General features: G+C 39.8%; 1 protein-coding gene across 1 annotated transcript; it reads left to right on the forward strand.

The window, feature by feature from the left end:
* Positions 1-8,392: 8,392 nt before the first annotated feature.
* LOC140587754 (uncharacterized) lies at positions 8,393-18,524 on the forward strand. The gene is made up of 6 exons (XM_072709281.1): positions 8,393-8,514; positions 8,659-8,702; positions 10,224-11,261; positions 11,541-11,717; positions 12,573-18,140; positions 18,483-18,524. Exons 3-6 carry the CDS (start codon positions 10,224-10,226, stop codon positions 18,522-18,524), a joined length of 6,825 nt encoding a protein of 2,274 aa, XP_072565382.1. The 5' UTR covers positions 8,393-8,514; positions 8,659-8,702.
* Positions 18,525-19,235: the final 711 nt, after the last annotated feature.

Consider the following 19,235-nt stretch of genomic DNA (forward strand, 5'->3'; position numbering starts at 1 on the left):
AAGGGAAAGTTGACTATTGTTTTTAATGTTTTATGAGAAAGAAGGACATTTTAGCTGAATTTGCTAGTTCCCCCTTTTGACCGATCAGCACCCAAGTTGGATGGTCTGTCTGGGGTGTAGTGCTACATTTGTGGGTCAAATTTTGTGAGGATTGGATGAAGCATGACTGAGATTTAGCTGTTTGAATGAATTTGGTATGGAAATAGTGTGGCTAGCTGGTGCAGTCACCGCTACATTTGATAAATGGTATTTAGTAATTAATATTTAGTATACAATTCAAAATATTTAGTTTGTTTTGTGTATATATATAAAATATATATATATATTTAAAAAGTAAAGTGTGAAAGGTTTTAAGTGTTGTTTTTTTATGTTTTTTTTTTCAATGCGACAAAAACTGGTAGAGATAATTAAATGTTTGGCGAAATTTTAGTTTTATCTCGCTGGTAGGATAGCGGACTCCACAGTGTTAAAATGTGAAGGCATGTTACACGACTTGAAAAGTGGCTGAGAGGCGTCAGACTTCAGAGGGTTAAGGGAGGTTGTTGATTAGAAGGACTTTGAAATTGTCAGTCAGTCCTGTAATTAAAGGTCAGACTGTGCAGAAGCTTGGCGCCAGGCTAGTAGGAGCCGGGATGGAGACGTAAATTGTTTGCTGTACGATAATAAAAATGTAACGGTGGTGTGCATGCAAAGCAATTGAAATTAAAATGTGTCATAGGTGAAGGTTAGTGGTTAAATAGTCCCATAATAAAGGGTAATATGAAATGAATATTATGGGAGTGAAAATGGAGGTGGTTTGAAGTCTTAGGAACACTACCTTTTGGCAAGCCTACGAGACTTCTTGGCACCTGAGGTGCCCCCCCCCCCACTCCCCGCACAAGCTAGCCGTTGCTTTATCAGGGCCAATCAACATGTATTGTTTTGGAAATGAAAGGGAGTTTCACGTTTCTAACCTCGGGTTTGCAGAGAGACGTTTCTATTATAGTGTGGTTTGAAGAATCGTAAAATATCGGTGTTAATATATCGGAATTTGAAATATAATTTAATCCCAATTTATTTTCATTCTGCAATTGGTATTTTAGTTTTGTATGATTTGCGAAATACATTGTAGTTGCCTAAACCACCTTTAAAAGAAAAAATAAACACACACGCAGACATCAGTTTCAAATCGATCCAAATATTTTAAGTAACTACGTAAAATACCCAAAGTATCTTAGCTGCGTTGCCTAGCCAAACGGACCTCAAGTGGCAGCTTGTAGCTTAAAAGCAGAAATCGCCCGTTACAAGTAGCCTTCTTTCACCGCACCGAACAACAGTAAATACCCGGTGACGTATAGTAAATAAGGTTACCTGTACAAAAGGCTCACCCGTTCCAGCGAATGGCGCTTATTCTAAGGTACCGTTTTCTAGCTTTTAGCTGCTTGCCTATGAATAACCAGGCAACTTTCTGCCTAGCCACCGTTTCGCCGCCAAACTTACACCAGTGCACTAGTGGTGGCCGATTCGCGAATGAATCGTTCTTAAAACTGATGTTTGGCTATTCAAGATCCAAAAGCATCCCCCACGAGTTCGGATTTATTTTTCATGTTCTGTCTGCGCTTGTCTTATTACTTTTAAGTTTATTGAAATGTTCATCACTTACATTCGTCACTTTTGCGTTTGTAGATTTCCGTCTGGTGCCGAGAACACCCGAACGGCCGAGTACCTAGTCTCTAATGCGCTGACTCCAAAAAACCGGAGAGCCTGTTCGATTAACTAATACCTGTGGTTCAGTTACTTATAGTTGTGCACAATATGCTTGCAGATATTTTAAAAGCAAATTATCACAAATATAAGTCTATATTTTATATTGACATAAAAAAGTAATACTAAAGAATAACACAAACCGAGAACTAAAACACTATTAAATTCAAATGCCTTTCAATTTATTTTCACATTTTTTCTGCAGACATGTGGGTTAAAGACTCAGGTTACTGTGTTAGTGTATTGATATACGCTCTCAGCAACTCCCCGAGAGCCTTTTTGATGAACGAATCTAAACTTACCGGTTTTCGGACACTTGGTCGGTGACTGAAACGAACGGTTCGCGAACTGATCCCAAGAGCCGTCGCAGCATTGACTGCGGAAATGCAGTAGTTACGCTGTTAAACGCAGTAAAATAATCCTTGATACTCATGCAAATGAATTTGGCTTAAGTAAAGAAAATAAGAACTATATATACACATGTATTATTCAGCATCGACACCCTTTCTGCTTTTTATATACTGTTTTTTTAATTGTGAATAGTGAAGCTGAACATTGTTGTTGGAACACTAGCCGTATCTTTCTCAAATAACGTAACCTTGAAACAGATGATAATATAAATATTCGATCCCACGATTAGTTTAGTCATATGGTCAGGCGCAAAAAAAAGACGGAATTTGAAAGGAAATTGCTGTGCAATCTCGAAGTAATGTCGTCTAGTTGGGATAGGTTTTCAGCATTTACTATTATAGGTGTAGCGTTTTATAACACAAATACTGAATGACATACATTCCGCATAGGACAAATGCACAGAGGTAATTGTAGCGGTACAGGTACAGGTGTACGGCTTTACATCTGCAAAACAAACGGTCACTGCTAGGGATATTTATAAAAGAAGCTATTGTGGGTAACAGCGATTTAAAGGAAATATAAAATTAGTGTAGTATGACAAGAGACGGGATGTATAATCGCTATCAATCATATTTGTTGAAGGAGCGACATGGATATAAAGTTGTTCCAGTTTAGTGGTAATGCAGCCCTCTATTTTGTAAGATATGCTTAATCTGTTAGGAGTACACCAATGTGGAACAGAGACGTAACACGCGAAATATATTTATTTATGACGAACAATTCAACACTCAGGAAATGGTATCAATAACGGTATGTACAAAATATTACACACGATTGAAAACTCACACAAAAAAATCACAAAACACACCTAGCTAGCTTCATTGACATTAGTAACATCGTCATGTTGGTTTTGAACAGTCTGCCTGATACTTGTGATGAGGCCATCTTCATTTACAAGTATAGAAAACTCACCTACACTTATAAAATGCTCCTCCATGTCTTCGATATCATTTAAAAGATCGCAGATACCTTGCTCAGTTAAATAACAACGCAATGCAGAATTGGTAATGGTTACTGTGTGATCTTTTCCATCTTGTGTAATACACATAGTTCCAGTATATGTGGCGTTGTAGGAAGAGCACTTCTGCATCAGTTTACAGCCGATGCATCTTTGAACCGACGATTTAGCATTATAGTCATTTTGTGGTGTTTGGCATTTCGAACACCGTCGTTTGCATAATATCTGAATGCCGGTTACAGTTCCTGACCGTTCCGAAAGTGTCTCCGCCTCATCGACTTCAGTGGATTCAGGGACTTCCAGTCCGGTAATTTCTGCTATGGAAGTGGATGGAGTCCCCGATAGTGTTATTCGTCCGTCACGTTCTCTAGTTGACAAGTTTGTGAACTTATAAGACTTCATAGGTTCCACTTGTGTTATCTGTGTATCCCATAAAGCGAGCTGCAGCTGTCCTGTTGAATCCCCTATTTGGAACTGTTTTAGCTCCAAGTCAGTGCCGTTGATAGTGACGGTTTTAGTGAAGCTTCCAGGTGCCAAAACTTTCGCTTCCAGGACAGCCACCTGTTACACAAACATATAGTATATAAGACTGCTTAGAAAATATTAACAATAGCTTACTTCACAAGACATGGGTATTATATCACAATTACGTTGAAAATTACCGCAGGGTCATTTACATGTATTTTACGCCGCGTTAAAAAGAGGACTAATTAAAGTGCGGTAAAACTAGTTTATGCACCACAGAAACAGGGTAACACTCGTTAATTTAAATGTAGAGGCACGTTAGAAACGTATTTCTCAAAATGGATTAACGCGCTTTTAATAATTGGCTATGTTAACAAATGACTGCATTTCATCGTACTACTCATAAGATTATTACATCTACTTACAGTTTGTCTAGGTCCCAGCGTCTTCACCTTTGCAATATTTTGCTGTACGCTGCTGGGTGGGACCTTGGGCAGAAAGGGTAGTTTCACGACCTCCAAGTTGGTGGCTTTGTTGCATAAAATATCAAATCCAGTGGGATCCGAGAAGCCTAGAAAACATAAACAACGAGTAAACACCACCTTTATTTAGGCTAAATGGGCACTTCATATGAAGCACATCGTCCTGTTCTGTTTTCTGTAAATTTTAAGAAAATTAAGACTTACTTATGCTTCGCTTCACGTTGGTGAGCCTCACTGCAGTCTTGTTTTTAGAGGCCTGAGTAAAAGATGTCTGCTTTTCTGCAGAAAAGCAGACAACTTTGTGAAAATTATCTCTGCTGGTTTGCAGCAGCGCAGTAAAATATTTTGAATTTCGTTTGGATACAAGATTTGGTGAGACGGAGTGCAAGAAGCCCTCCAATGTTTCAAAGTCGTCCTTTGCGATCTTCGCAGGGCTGGCCATAGCTGCAGAGTGATACAACTAAAGGTTTCTGTGCACTGTGAAGTGTCAGACTATAAGGCGGCAGAAGGCACAAAAATAGACACTGAAAAGTCGCGAGAGTAGTAAAAGGCGCCAAACTCGGCAAAAGCCGAGCGAAAATCTCGAGAGGAGACAAAGTTAAGTGCAGGAAAACTACGCAGCTGCCAGAGCTAGAAGCAGTGCAGAACTAGCGAAACACCACATATTAATTTCTATAGACTTTAAAGAAAAACTCCTACTGTAAATGTGTGTGTCGTCTTAGCTGTCCACATGTCTTTCCACTGTTGTGCTTTCAGACACCCAAGATATACTTTTGACCTAACGAATGAAGCACTTTGTAGTATCTGCCTGAGCCGTCGAACATATACATCATAGACGTCAGCTTATTATCATTTTAGTATTGAAGGTTTTCTGTAGCAACAAGTAACCATTTACATCAGGCAATGTTGTAAATAGAAAACATAACTTATTGAACGATTAATTGTCTTACTTCACCCAAGCGTACGCCATACGTCACAAAAAGTTTGAGATATGAAAAGTAAATTCAAAATACAAACTTCGGACCCAATGCTGAGGGCATTAACAAAAAAAAAGAAGAAAAATTTTAGAGCACAAATAGGGGGCGCGACCATGAGGAAATATAAATTTTTGGTAATCACTGTTGATGTTGTAGAAAAATAAACATTATGTGTTGTAATTGTGGGGCATGGCCGAGGCACATTTTTGGGAATTTTAATGTCCCCCTAATACATGCGAGTGCCATATTGGATTTTATTTATAATTTAAGTATTTTGCACATGACACCAATTTGCTTCAATGTTCACCTTTCAAATTTCACATAGTGCTACAGGGTAAGCCACAAAATGTCGTCACTGAATTTGGAATCAATGCATCCATTACTGTAGCGCCAGCATTAGGCCAAATATTAAGATACGTTTTTGGATATAACTTTTAAACGTTTTGGACTATAATTGTGATCTTTAATTCCCCTGAAGTCCAATTAACAATGTGGTCTTAGATAAAGGGAAAAGTGATTAATCTTTGAATGTTTGATGAAAAATAAGGACATTTCAGCTGCATAAGGTGGGTGTTATAGACATATATAGACGCTGGCCATAGTGCCCCCGTTTGACTAATTAGCACGAAAGATGGATGGTCTGTCTTTGGGCCAGTGCTAAATTAGTCGGTCAAATTTTGTGAGGATTCGATGAAGAATGCGTGAGATTTAGCTGTTTGATTGAAATAGACATGTAAATGTATCCATTTGATAAATGGTATTCAATACTTATGTGTAAATGAAGTCTGATAATGTTGTACCAGGCAAATAGGCGAAAAATGAAAGGAAATTAAAAATATGGACTCAGGGGAAGGGAAAGGTAAGAATTATTTGAAGGTTTTTCAGAAATAAGTACAATTCAGCTGAATTTGCTAAGGTGGCTGTTACAGGGACCTGTTTTTACGGTTTTGATTGGTTGACGTACGTGACCACTCCCAGGTCTGAAGCAAGGTTTGTCCTGTAGGCTACATTTTATTTCTGGATTTGCAAGAGGTAAGATGCTACATTTTTGTAATGGTATATTTTTATTCGTTTGTTGACTGCTGTTTCTCATTGTAGGTGGTTTATTTTGTGGTAAAGTTTTGAAAAAAAAATGTTTTTAGTTCGGTTTGAGGCAATGGTGTTTGAGCCGCGTAAGCGTCTTTTTATGTATTGTTAAATGCGCAACGAATAGCTGTTTTTATGGGGGCCATTTTATGTTTTATGTGTTTCTTAAGTATGTGCACATATACGCAGTAAAAATAGAATGGAATAACCGTGTAGTTATCAATGAAATGGGACTTCTGCGGAAATGTAGTTTTATTCAGTCCATTTCTTTTGTATAGCGCACTGTTATAACATTAAATTGTGCGTAAGCGCTTTATAGTATCCCCGATCATACACACCTATGTTTTAACATGATATATTTCGTAGTGCAGCCGGTAAGTATTCGGCAGCAGTAAATAACGTGTAAATGGATAACATTAATTTTCGTACACAAGCGCAGAGCATGTTTTAAACGCTGTGTCTCTGTGTGTGGCATGCTTTTATATTTTATCATTTTTAATTACGATAGACGTATCTCTGGTTAAAGTTTATTTTCCTTTAGTAACATTTGGCCCATTGTGTAAGGTATACTTATGTGGCATACGACGTCGTCCTGGTAAAGGAAAAAGTAATGTATTTTGAAAAATTTAGCTCATGCTTGAAATGCTTCTGTGTCATTGAAATTTGATAATTTTTATTTCGTGGTTATTAAAACAAATGAAGCATAACGGCGCGCAAAGTTTCACTGTTATACTACTTGGTTAGTGTCGCAGTAGTAATTCTCTAGTTTTGTCTTTTAGAGTTTGGTTATGTTCTTTGTTAGGAAACTTTGTCTTTACTTGTATGTTAAAGGTTTGCTGCTCAATGAAAAGTTAAGTCTGTATAATTTAGCGTAAAGAAATAACTTCATAAAGTGGTAAGCTGATTAAACATTACTTCAGAATAGCCGTTTTTAGTGGCGACCATTTTGTGTCTTGGTTTCGCCTGAGGTAGGTTGACAGAAAGACGGGTACTTGTTTTTACCGGTTTGATTGGCTGACGTAAGTGACCACGCTCATCTGAAGCAAGGCTTGTCCTGTGCATTTTATTTCTGGATTTGGAAGAGGTAAGTCGCTACATATTCAATGCTTTTATTAGTTTGTTGACGCTTTGCTTTTTTTTAATTATAGGTGATTAATTTTGTGGTCGTCAGTTTTTTACAACATATTTTTGTTAGGTGTTGGGCAATAGTGTTTAAGCAGGGTAAGCCTTTGTTTAGGTAGTGAAATGCGCCACAGAGCTGTTTCTGTGGCGGCCATTTTAGGTGTGTTTTACATTTGCGCTTTACATTATCCTCGTTCTTGTACGCTTACGTTTTAAAGTAATATATTTTGTAAAGTAGCAGACAAGGATGTGGCAACAGTAAATCACGTGTAAGTGGTCAAAATTAATGTTGTTTCAGAAGCGCAAAGTATGTTTTAAACGCTGTGGCATGTCGTACTTTTCTGTTTTAACATTTATAATTACGGTAGATTTTTTTAAATTAAATTGTAATATTAAATGCGCCACAGAGCGGTTTCCGTGTCGGCCATTTTAGGTGTCTTGTTTTTGCTGAGCATGCGCACATGTACGGAATACAAGTCGTACATTTTGTATTTTTTTACTCTATGTCGTTTTGCACAGTCTTTAGATTGGTCAGGGTTTATTTCACTGCATGTTGTACTTGTTATATCTATGTATGTGACGAAGAATCTTAATATTGAAATCTTCAATGTGATCACTATCCGGTTATCAATTTACAATTAAATATACTTTTATTTGGTTCACAACATTAAATTGTCTGAAGGCGCTTTACTCTATCCCCATCTATGTAGCCATATATTTTAAAGTAACATATTTTGCAATGCAGCCGATAACGATTCGGCAGCAGTCCATTACGGTATTACCGTAAGTTGCATGCTAAACGTCCGTAGTGGTTACGTCGTAGTTATAGACCTGTAAAGTAAGGCAATGACTGCTTAGTTACTACTGCAGCAGTTCACGGTAAATACCGACAGAATTAACCGGCAAGGAGCCATGCCTGCGTGTTTAGGAACTGTAACAGTACGAAAACAGATACAGACCGGTGTGAAACAAATGTATGTGAGGCTGCATTACATCGCAGCGATGTTTGTAGGGTGCACTTTTGTCATTCTGCTCAGTCGATGTGAATTTACTGCGTATATTTTACAGTAAAAATGTAATATGTATTTTACTAGTAATGTAAGCCATTATGAAAGAAACTTGATGTTAAAGGACTGCTTGGAATGCTACAGTAAAAAAATGTTTGTGGTATCCATGTTTCGTATACTAATGAAATGTATACACATGTCAGTTAAGTCATACATCTTGTCTTTATAGACTTTCAAGAGGTCTGACGACAGAGGGATCAAAGGTGAATATTTTGAAGCTGCTGTCTACCACCAGTTGTTTGAGAATGACTGTGGAGAAGGTTTCAAATGTACATGGTGTTTTCAATAAAGACTGACTATTGAGAAATGTTGATGCTATGAAAGTCGTCTGTCACTTTTCTCTACAGATTTCTGCTGGAGAAAGACATTTCCAAGGAGAAAGTGATAAACGGTATGCTTTGTGCACTTGGAGAAGTTAGCATTGCCACTACATCAGTTAGCTATAGAAATAGAAGCTTAATATGTTAGTTGTTAAAATCTTATCTATCTGATTCAAGGTAACCCAGGGTTTTGGGTTACAATTTACTACCTGGAAGACTATTCCATACTTCAGCAGTATGCTCTAAATGCATTTGCTATAGGAAGAGAAGCATAGTATTTTATAGGTAATTGTTATTGTTTAATATGTTATAGTTGTTAATCTTATCTAGGTCTGATTTAAAGGAACGTACGGTTTTAGTTTGTGCTACACTAGTACGAAGACTTTTCTGTACTGTAGGTACATGCTGTGTAAAAAAAAAAAGTGCTTACTTAAATTCAATTTAAAACATAAAAATTAACAGAGTTGTTTATGCAACAGGACATTGAATATATAGTGGCAGAGGTGCTTTTTCCCCAATATGGTAAATGGCCATGATATTGATTTTAAGGTATATTTGTGTCTGTGAGATTAGTAATTTGTAGCATTTGTAATAAATTGCATTGTAGTGACAGGAAAAATTGAAATACATGTGAGAAACCCATCAGTTAGTGTTGAGGTGAAGCTTGTGTAATATTGTTTTGCAGTGTGACTTCACAGGTAAGTGTGTCATTTTAACAATGAAAGTCATGTGAGAGATTGATTGTAGGATAAGGATTGTAATGCTTCATAAAATGTTTAGTGTGTAAATTGTGGTTTACTGTCCAGACACTTCAATATTGATTTAGCTGCATCACTGTTTCTAAGTAGCTGAGATATAGAACATAGTTCTCACAGAAAAACAGCATTGTAATTGCTTTAAGTAATGCATATCAATTAAACTTAGTTTTGTGATAACTGATAATTACTGAGTCACCACACACTGCACAACCATAAAATATCTTCTACATGTAACCCATATGGAACACTGTTGGGAACTGGCAGAAGAGAAGACGCTATGAAGTTCCATCCAAGGAGGAACAACTTGACAGATGCATCATTAAAGCATTTCATAAAATGTTTATTGTGTAAATTGTGGTTCACTGTCCATACACTTCAATATTAATTTAGCTGCATCACTGATTCTAAGTAGCCGAGTTGTGTTAGTGTACATAGTTCTCACAGAAGAACAGCATTGTAATTGTTTTAATACATATCAATCAAAATTAGTTTTGTGATAACTGATAATTACTGAGTCACCACACACTGCACGACCATAAAATGTCTTCTACATGTAACCCGTATGGAACACTGTTGGAAACTGGCAGAAGAGAAGATGCTATGAAGTTACATCCAAGGAGGAACAACTTGACAGATGCATCATTCGAGCAGTTGTTCGAGGTGGTACTTTGCTGAGGGTAACTCAGTGGTACCTTGCTTGGGGATTTGAACCTGTGATTTTAAATTACAAGTGTACATCCCTAGCTATTAGGACGTATAATTGAGATGTCAGTGCAAAGTAAGGTTGTAAGCAGGTGTGCCTTGTGTTGTGTCCCCCCCCTTGTTCATTTGCAGATGCCTCGCACCAAGGCGTCCAAGCGTTCAGCAGCAGCGAAGAAGAGGCTGATGGACCGGCGGCGAGCTGCTGATAGTTTTGATGTGGCTATGACTGATGACGGGGTTACGTCTTTTCCCCCCTACCGGAATACCAAAAAGATCACGACTGTGACTTTCCCGACGAGCCACGACCAACAACCTGAGCAGGCCGCACAGCCGCGGCCTGACTCTGTCATGGCTATGACTGACGGGGTTATTTCTTTTCCCCCCTACTGGAATACCAAAAAGATCCTGACTGTGACTTGCCCGACGAGCCATGACCACCAGGTTCCCACCCTGGGTGCCATTTGTAGGACTGATGACAATTTGTTTATACCTTCTCTTTATAAAGACAAGGCTTTGACTGATGACGAGGTTTTGCAGCCGCCTCAAAAAAGAAAGGCTGCAGCTATATTACCATCCATGCGACCATCTATATTACCATCCATGCGACCATCTAATTCTTTGGCAATTCCTCTGGCAAACTCCTTGGCAATTCCTCTGGCAATTCCTCTGGCAATTCCTCTGGCAATTCCTCTGGCAAACTCCTTGGCAATTCCTCTGGCAAAACCCTTGGCAAAATTTGAATGTACCGTTGATCAAGAGCAGCATCTGAACCCTGTAAATATCTGTGCATCTCCTCATTTTCCTCAGGCACGTACTGTGAGAGGCTCCTTCCATCAAGGACACCCACAATTTGGTGTTAACAGGAACAAGCAATGTGTTGCTAATAGTTTGATTGCCATACTAATGTGTAAGATAAAGAACGTTTTAAGCTGGTCAGTCACAGACATTGATCAAGTACTGCTGAATGGAGATGACCTCTACACTACCATCAGAGATGCTGGGAGAATTCAAGATGCTTCTGGGTATCTGTTTGTGAGAGATCTACCAACTGAGTACACATTGAATGGTGATAAATTTGAAATAAACTACCATGATGACATGTTTGTTGGCTTGTTTGGTGTGAGCGAATATGGAGATATGTGCAACATTCTCATGTCAGCTGATCAAGCGGTAAGAAAAGTATTCTCACAGTATGATGCATGTCTTTTTACTCTTAAAGTTAATACATGTGCCATCATTAAGCAAGGGTCATGGTATGTGGTGATCGACTCCCATTCCCGACGAGGAGATGGAGCAAGCGATGCATCAGGCAGAAGTATATTGGTGTACCACTTTACCATAGATTCTTTGCTAGACCATGTGAATACCCTAGGACTGTCTTTAGATGCAACAGGGGAACAGTTTGAGATTACAGCTGTGAGTGTGACCAGTCGAAGCATCCTGCACCAGCATCCAGATGGTAACTCCTCAGTCACCAGTCTCAACCAGCCTACCAGCATGTCAGACCATCCAGACGGTGACTCCTCAGTGACCAGAGTCCAGCAGTTTGCCAGCATGTCAGAGAGCGAATATGGTGTGGTAAGGCCAAATGTGACAGACGATGCAGAACCTGAGGTTGATATGCATGTGAGTAATGAAGGTGATGTAGTATTTATCAGTGAGTTATGCAGTGAGCAGTTTTTGTTCAGTCCTTTGACAACACAGCAGCAAAGAAGCCTTTCCTGTAAGCTTGGTGTGGTGTACATTGATCATGGTGATGTAAACATGGCTGCACAGTTTCCAATGGGTGACCCTTGCAGAATGGTGCCTATTACTGGTGATGGTAACTGCTTTTTCAGATCTCTGGCTTTTGCTATTACTGGAAATGAGAAAGAACACAGGAAAATTAGACGTGCTGTTGTTGGTCACATACTAAAAAATCAATCCAGGTATGTTGCTTGTCTTAGGGAAGGTCACTCTTCTGTCACTGAGTATGTCACTGCATCACGGATGAAATATGTTGGTACTTGGGCATCTGAGGTAGAGATTCAAGCTGCTGCTGATCTGCTTGGTGTGCATATTTTCACATACTCCAATAACAAATGGTTGAAGTACTCCACATGTATTGGTTCTGATCCGAGAGGTATATACCTGAAACATTGTAATGAGTCACACTATGAGGCTGTAACTTGTGTGAAAGGGCGTGATACTGAGAGTTGTGCCACACGATGCTCTGAAATTCACAACACACCATCTGAAATGGCATCAAGTCGACGAAAACTGGAACGAGGCAAAAGACGGTATGAAGAAAGTATGGTGTACAAGGAGGAACAACTTGAGAGAAGCATAAAGCGCTACCATGAGGATGAAGTGTACAGAGAACATGTGAAACAGTCAAGTGTAAGTAAGTATGCAACAGACTTAGGTCACCGCAAACATATACAGCAGTCAAGTGTGAGTAAGTATGCGACAGATAATGAACATAGGCAACGTGTGCAGCAGTCGAGTGTGAGCAAGTATGCGACAGATAATGAACATAGGCAACGTGTGCAGCAGTCAAGTGTGAGCAAGTATGCGACAGACACTGAACACAGGCAACGTGTGAAGCAGTCAAGTGTGATTAAGTATGCAACAGACACTGAACACAGGCACCGTATGAAGCAGTCAAGTGTGCAGAAGTATGCAACTGACATTGAACACAGGCAACGTGTAAAAGACTTTATGGTTAGTAAGCATGCCACAAATGAAAGTTACAGAGAAGCTGTGAAGAAACAGAAATTTGAAGCCTACCATTGTAATCCAGTATACCAATCAGCTCAGAAGCAAAGTTGCAGTAATAGATATAAGACAGATAGCTGTTATGCCACCGCAGTGAAAAGCAGAAATACTGGAAAACGGAGTAAAGAGAAGGATAACAGAAAAGACATTAAGTATGTGATTAAACAGTTTAGACAGAAAATAACTAAAGGCCCAGAATACATTTGTTCAGTGTGTCATCGAATGCTATTTAAATACCAAGTTCTGATTTGCAAGAAAGATGAGTACTTCAAAAAATCACAGGCAATTGCGTTAGTGGCATCACAGTGTATAACTGAGACATACTTGCATAATTGTGTAGATATGTGTTCTGATGATTGTAGCAGTGTTATTGGCCCTAGAGGTTCCTTGTGGATCTGCCACACGTGTCACAGAAAGATTCTTGATGGAAAACTGCCAGCAGAGAGTGTTGCAAACAATCTAGCTTTAGACCCAGTCCCTGTAGAGTTACAGCGTCTAAATTCACTGGAACAGCATCTGATTGCTATACATATTCCTTTCATGAGAATTGTTTCTTTGCCAAAAGGTGGACAAAATGGTGTTCATGGTCCTGTGACTTGTGTCCCATCTAGTGTTCCAAATGTAGCTGAAGTTTTACCAAGAGTCAACAATGATGACCTTATGATACGTGTAAAGTTGAAGCGGAAGTTAACTTACAAAGGGCATTACAAATATGAATTTGTGCATCCAGAAAAAATAAAGAAGGCTTTGGTGTATCTTACAGAGAATAACAAATTTTACAGCAATGTGGAGTTCAACAATGACTGGATCAATCCCCTGCAGAAAACTAAAGAAATACCTGGTGATGTAAGTGACATACATGCAAATGAAGACTGTAATGAAAATAACATGGAGGATGAGGAAATGGATGAAACTCTGCAGGATAGACAACAACATGGCATGTATATGGATACGTGTCTTCAACCTGTAGACATAGCACAAGAGATCTTGGATCAGCACTTTGATGGAATCATGTCTATGGCACCTGCAGAAGGAAACAATCCAGTGAGGCTTCTAACTGATGAGTCAAATGAAGCTAAATGTTTTCCAGTCCTTTTCCCAAAAGGAACAGGTACTTTTCATGACAGAAAGAAGGAAAAACTGACACTGTGTAGGTATTTAAATACAAGAATTCTTAATGCAGATGGACGTTTTGGAAAAAACTTAGACTATATATTTTATGGGCAGTATTTGTCTGAGCTTCAGCAGGTTGTGTCAAATGTGTCAATTGCTGTGAGAAAAGGCTATGATGCACGGGATAGGTGTCCTGTCACATCAGAAACTTTGACAAATAAGGAGTCTCTACAAAAGATGTTCAATTTTGATGAAGGTTATAAATTTCTAAGACCAATCAGAGGCACCCCTGTTTTTTGGCAAAGTGTTCAGAAAGATTTGTTTGCGATGGTAAGACAGCTTGGTATTCCCACATGGTTTTGCTCCTTTTCTTCAGCTGATTTACGTTGGACAGAACTGATGACAGCAATCTTCAAACAAGACGGCATAGATGCATCAAGTGCTGAGCTCGACTGGTCAGAAAGGTGTGCACTGTTGAAAAACAATCCTGTGACAGCTGCTAGAATGTTTGACTATCGATTCCACTGCTTTCTGAAAGATGTCATAATGTCAGAAGCACAACCCATTGGCAAAATACTTGACTATTTCTACAGAATAGAATTTCAGCAACGGGGATCACCTCACACTCACTGTTTGTTTTGGGTGGAAGATGCACCTAAGGTTGGCAAAGATGATGAAGATGAAGTATCAGCTTTCATTGATCACTATGTGACATGTGAAATGCCAGAGGGTAATGATGAAATGCATGAAATTGTATGTAGTGTACAGCAACATAGTAAGAAGCACTCAAAAACATGCAAGAAAAAAGGGAAAACTTGTAGATTCAATTTCCCACGTCCTCCAAGCAACAGAACATTTGTGTCATCATGCAAACTTGGAGATGGTGAGACAGACGGACAGCCCCTGAAAAAAGAGGTAGCAGATGCTATAATGAAAAAAGTGAAGGATGCTGTTCTAAACCCTGAGGCCAACTATGACTCTGTTGATTGCTTATTTAGTACAATTGGTATCAGTCAGGAAATATTTGAAGCTGCGTACTCAAGAATCACAAAGAAAACTACCATTGTTCTTAAGAGGAGACCATGTGAAGTGTGGGTGAACCAATATAACAGAGACCTTTTACGCTGTTGGAATGCAAACATGGACATTCAGTTTGTGGTTGATGCATATTCATGTATTGTGTACATCATTTCTTATATTTCCAAAGCTGAGAGAGAGATGGGACTGCTACTGGCAAATGCTCAGAAAGAGGCCACCCAGCAAGGTAACCTTGATGCAAAAGAAGCTCTTCGGCAACTTGGCAGTGTTTTCCTACACAATCGTGAAGTTTCAGCTCAAGAAAGTGTTTATCGTCTGACTAACATGAGGTTGAAAGAGGGATCACGGAAGGTGCAGTTTATCCCAACTGGAGAAAATGTGGTAAAAATGAGCCTTCCATTGAACATCATACGGAAGAAAGCTGAGTGTGAGAATGATGATGAACAAGGAATTTGGATGAACAGTATCACTGATAGATATAAAGCCAGACCAGAAACAGAAGTGTTTGCAGGAATGTGCCTGGCGAGATTTGCATCTGAGTACAGAATACTATGTAAGTCTCAAAGCTCATGCCCTGGAAGTGTGCAGTTGGACAGAAAATTAGGATTTGTGAAAAAAAGGACACGCACAGATGCAGCTGTTGTTCGGTATGCTCGCTTTTCACCCACAAAGGATCCAGAAAAATATTACCACAGCATTTTGCAACTTTTTCTGCCACATTATTTCGATGCACAGTTAAAACCTTCTACTTTTGGCACTTACCAGGAATTCTATGAGATTGGTTGTGTTAAGTTTCTTGATGATGAATTGCATTCAGTGAAACTGGTTGTGGAGTCAAACATGTCAAGTTTTGAAAAGGAATCACGTGCAATAGACAAAGCTCAGGAAGATCTACAGCTGCATGGTGCATTGGAAGATGCTTGGGCAGAGATTTGTCCAGAGACTGAACGTGAACGGTTAGAGTGTCTTGCCGGCAAATCCAACATTACACCAGAAATGAGAGAACAACGTGATGAGATACCAGATTTGTTACCAAGACTGAGTCGCTATATGTTGCATGACAATCCTTGTGGTATGTCCAAGCAGGAAGCCTTGGCTTTGCTTCGCTCACTGAATAACAAGCAATCTGAGATCTTTTACAAAATACGAAACTGGTGCTTACAGAAGGCACGTGGTGAAAACCCAGAACCATTTCATGTATTCATATCTGGACCTGGAGGTGTGGGCAAGTCTGTCTTGATCAAAGCAATACAGTATGAGGCAGCTCATATCTTGCGTCAGTTGTCACATAATCCAGATGAGGCCCATGTGTTACTGACTGCTCCAACTGGAGTTAGTGCTTACAACATAAAAGCTGCAACGATACACACCTGTTTCCATATTGCAACAGATGTAAAGTTGCCATATGAACCACTTGGAGATGAAAAAATAAATTCATTGAGAGCTGAACTGGGAAACCTGCAGATATTGATTATAGATGAAATTTCAATGGTTGATCACAAGCTGCTTGCGTATATTCATGGCAGATTAAGACAAATCAAACAAATTGGAGATTATTCTGCTTTTGGAAATGTTTCAATCATTGCTGTTGGAGATTTCTACCAGCTTTGTCCTGTGAAAGGGAAAGCTTTGTATACTAAGGGTAAAGGTGTGAATCTATGGCAGAATCATTTTGCTATGGTGGAGCTGACTGAAATTATGAGACAGAAAGATATGGAGTTTGCACAGTTGCTGAATCGACTAAGGAAACGCAAAAGGGGTGATGCAATGCTGGAGGAAGACATCGCTATGCTGAAACAATGTCTGACAGGCGAAGGACAAGACAGTACTGCTCTTCATATTTATGCAACCAATGACGAAGTTGATCAGCATAACTACCGTATGCTGCGGAATATATGCTCAGACCATGTCATCATTCATGCACAGGATTTTGAAAGGGTTGCTGCAACTGGCAGACTGGAAAGGAAACATGGACATCATGCCAATGTTCAGAAGACATGTCTCCTAGAATCACTACATGTAGGTGTCAATGCACGAGTAATGCTGCTGAAAAACATTGATGTTTCAGACGGCCTGGTAAATGGTGCATTTGGTACAGTCAGTGACATCTGCTTTGATACTGATGAGGATTTTCCATCAGAGATATACATCACGTTTGATAACGAAGCAGCTGGAAAGTTGCTCAGAGGAAAGAAGCCATGCCTAAAAGCAGGGTTGGACAAAGCTACACGAATCAAACCAGAGGAGGAGAGAGTGACAAACAGTGGTGGAACACGACGGCAGTTTCCGTTGAAATTAGCTTGGGCTTGTACAGTACACAAAGTACAAGGTCTGACAGTGGATAAGGCTGTTGTATCACTAAAGAAGATATTTGCAGCTGGACAAGCGTATGTAGCATTAAGCCGTGTGACTTCTCTGGAAGGCCTCATAATAGAAGACTTTAAGGAGACTGCTATATATGCAAAACAAGACATTGAGACTGCAATGCAAAGCATGCCTGTGTTTATTGAGCCTGTCATGGAAGTGCCATCATCATGCAAAATTCTCCTACATAATGTTGAAGGACTTACATGTCACCTGGATGACCTAAAGCAAGACAGAAGGTATATGGAAGCTGATATCATCTGCTTGACAGAGACATGGTTAAATTTGGAGGAAGACACAGAAGATGTACAGCTGCCTGGATTTTCATACCATGGGAAGCCCAGACATCAGGCATATGATGGTAGTGATGCTATCTTTGCAGAACTGAAGAAGCAACAACATGGTGGTGTGGGTTTGTATTATAAAGAACATACCAACTGTACTGTGACTGATGTGCAGTGTGTCAACATTGAGTGTGTGCAGTTCAGTGTGGGCCTACTAAGAACAACAGTCTTCGTACTATACAGACCACCCTCGTATAATCTGACAATCTTTCAGAAGAACCTGATGCAGTTGATCACTCGGTTGGACAGTGTGGAAGGTGGGAAAATCATCATGGGCGACTTCAATGAAAATCTTTTGCATGTAAGTACAATTGCTAATTTTATGGAAGAACATGGGTATGCTCAACTTGTCAAAGAAGCAACCACTGGGAAAGGCACTTTGATTGATCATGTGTATGTGAAAGACATTGTGACTAACAGCATCTCTGTTTCAGTAATGCCGACGTATTTCAGCCATCATGAATGTGTAGTGCTACATTATCTATAAGAAACTGTATAAAAAAACAAAAAAAATTGTCATGCAGTAAATCATTTGGCAGTAAGTACAATTGCTAATTTTATGGAAGAACATGGGTATGCTCAACTTGTGAAAGAAGCAACCACTGGGAAAGGCACTTTGATTGATCATGTGTATGTGAAAGACATTTTGACTAACAGAATTTTTGTTTCAGCAATGCCGACGTATTTCAGCCATCATAAATGTGTAGTGCTACATTATCTATAAGAAACTGTATGAAAGATATTATCAGTAAGAAACATAAATTTTGTGCTGCAGGGAGGGAGGCTGGCACTGCGACTGGGGCTGTGGCTGTCCTAAGGGGGGGTTGGCAGGGAGGTTTGTCCTGGTGCCAAGCTTTAGGGGTTAGGCCTGGGGCTAGCCATCAGTAGCTACCACTGGGGTTGCCAGTAGGCTGTGGGGGGCTAGGACTGGGGCTGGCCTTCAGAAGGCTGCAACTGGGCCTCAGAGTTTAGCAGTGGAACTGGTGTTTCAGGGCTTGGCATTTAGCCTGAGGCTGATGTTGGGCTTTGGGGGTTGGGGTCAACCTTGAGGTGACTGCTGCTGGGCCTGCAGTCTGGCACCATGCTTTAGGGGGCTGTGGCTGAGCTTCAGTGAGCTGGCACTAGGGCTGAGGCAGGGGTGACTAAGGCTGGACATGGCAGCCTGTTGCTGGGGAGTAGTCTGAGGTGGGCTGATTGGGTTACCATTAGGCATAGGACTAAGGTTACGGGAGGGTCACTAGAGCTAGGCATAAGGCGGCTAGGATGGGGCACCTGGTACTGGGGGTTGGTGTGGGGGCTAGTGGAAGATTAGGACAGAGCAAGCAATGTAGGCTTTGAAAAGGGAGGTAATGTGCTCTGTGAAGTACCTCACAACAGCAGTATCCCAAAATTTTGAAATGCTATAAATGAAAAAAAAGGAATTTTAGATATCCTGCAATATAATTGACTATTCATAAAAATTATTCTTGCGTACATAGAAATTCTATGTTGTGGGCCAGTACAGTGCACTGAACCTCTTTACAAAGCA

The sequence above is a fragment of the Paramormyrops kingsleyae genome, chromosome 2 (genome assembly GCF_048594095.1).
Source record: "Paramormyrops kingsleyae isolate MSU_618 chromosome 2, PKINGS_0.4, whole genome shotgun sequence".
NCBI lineage: Eukaryota > Metazoa > Chordata > Actinopteri > Osteoglossiformes > Mormyridae > Paramormyrops > Paramormyrops kingsleyae.

Coding starts and splice junctions, on each gene's coding strand:
- LOC140587754 (XM_072709281.1), top strand. CDS start 10,224: ATGCCTCGCACCAAGGCGTCCAAGCGTTCAGCAGCAGCGAAGAAGAGG. Junction 11,262..11,540: donor TCATGTCAGCTGATCAAGCG/GTAAGAAAAGTA, acceptor ATCCTGCACCAG/CATCCAGATGGTAACTCCTC. Junction 18,141..18,482: donor CTAACAGCATCTCTGTTTCA/GTAATGCCGACG, acceptor TTTGTGCTGCAG/GGAGGGAGGCTGGCACTGCG.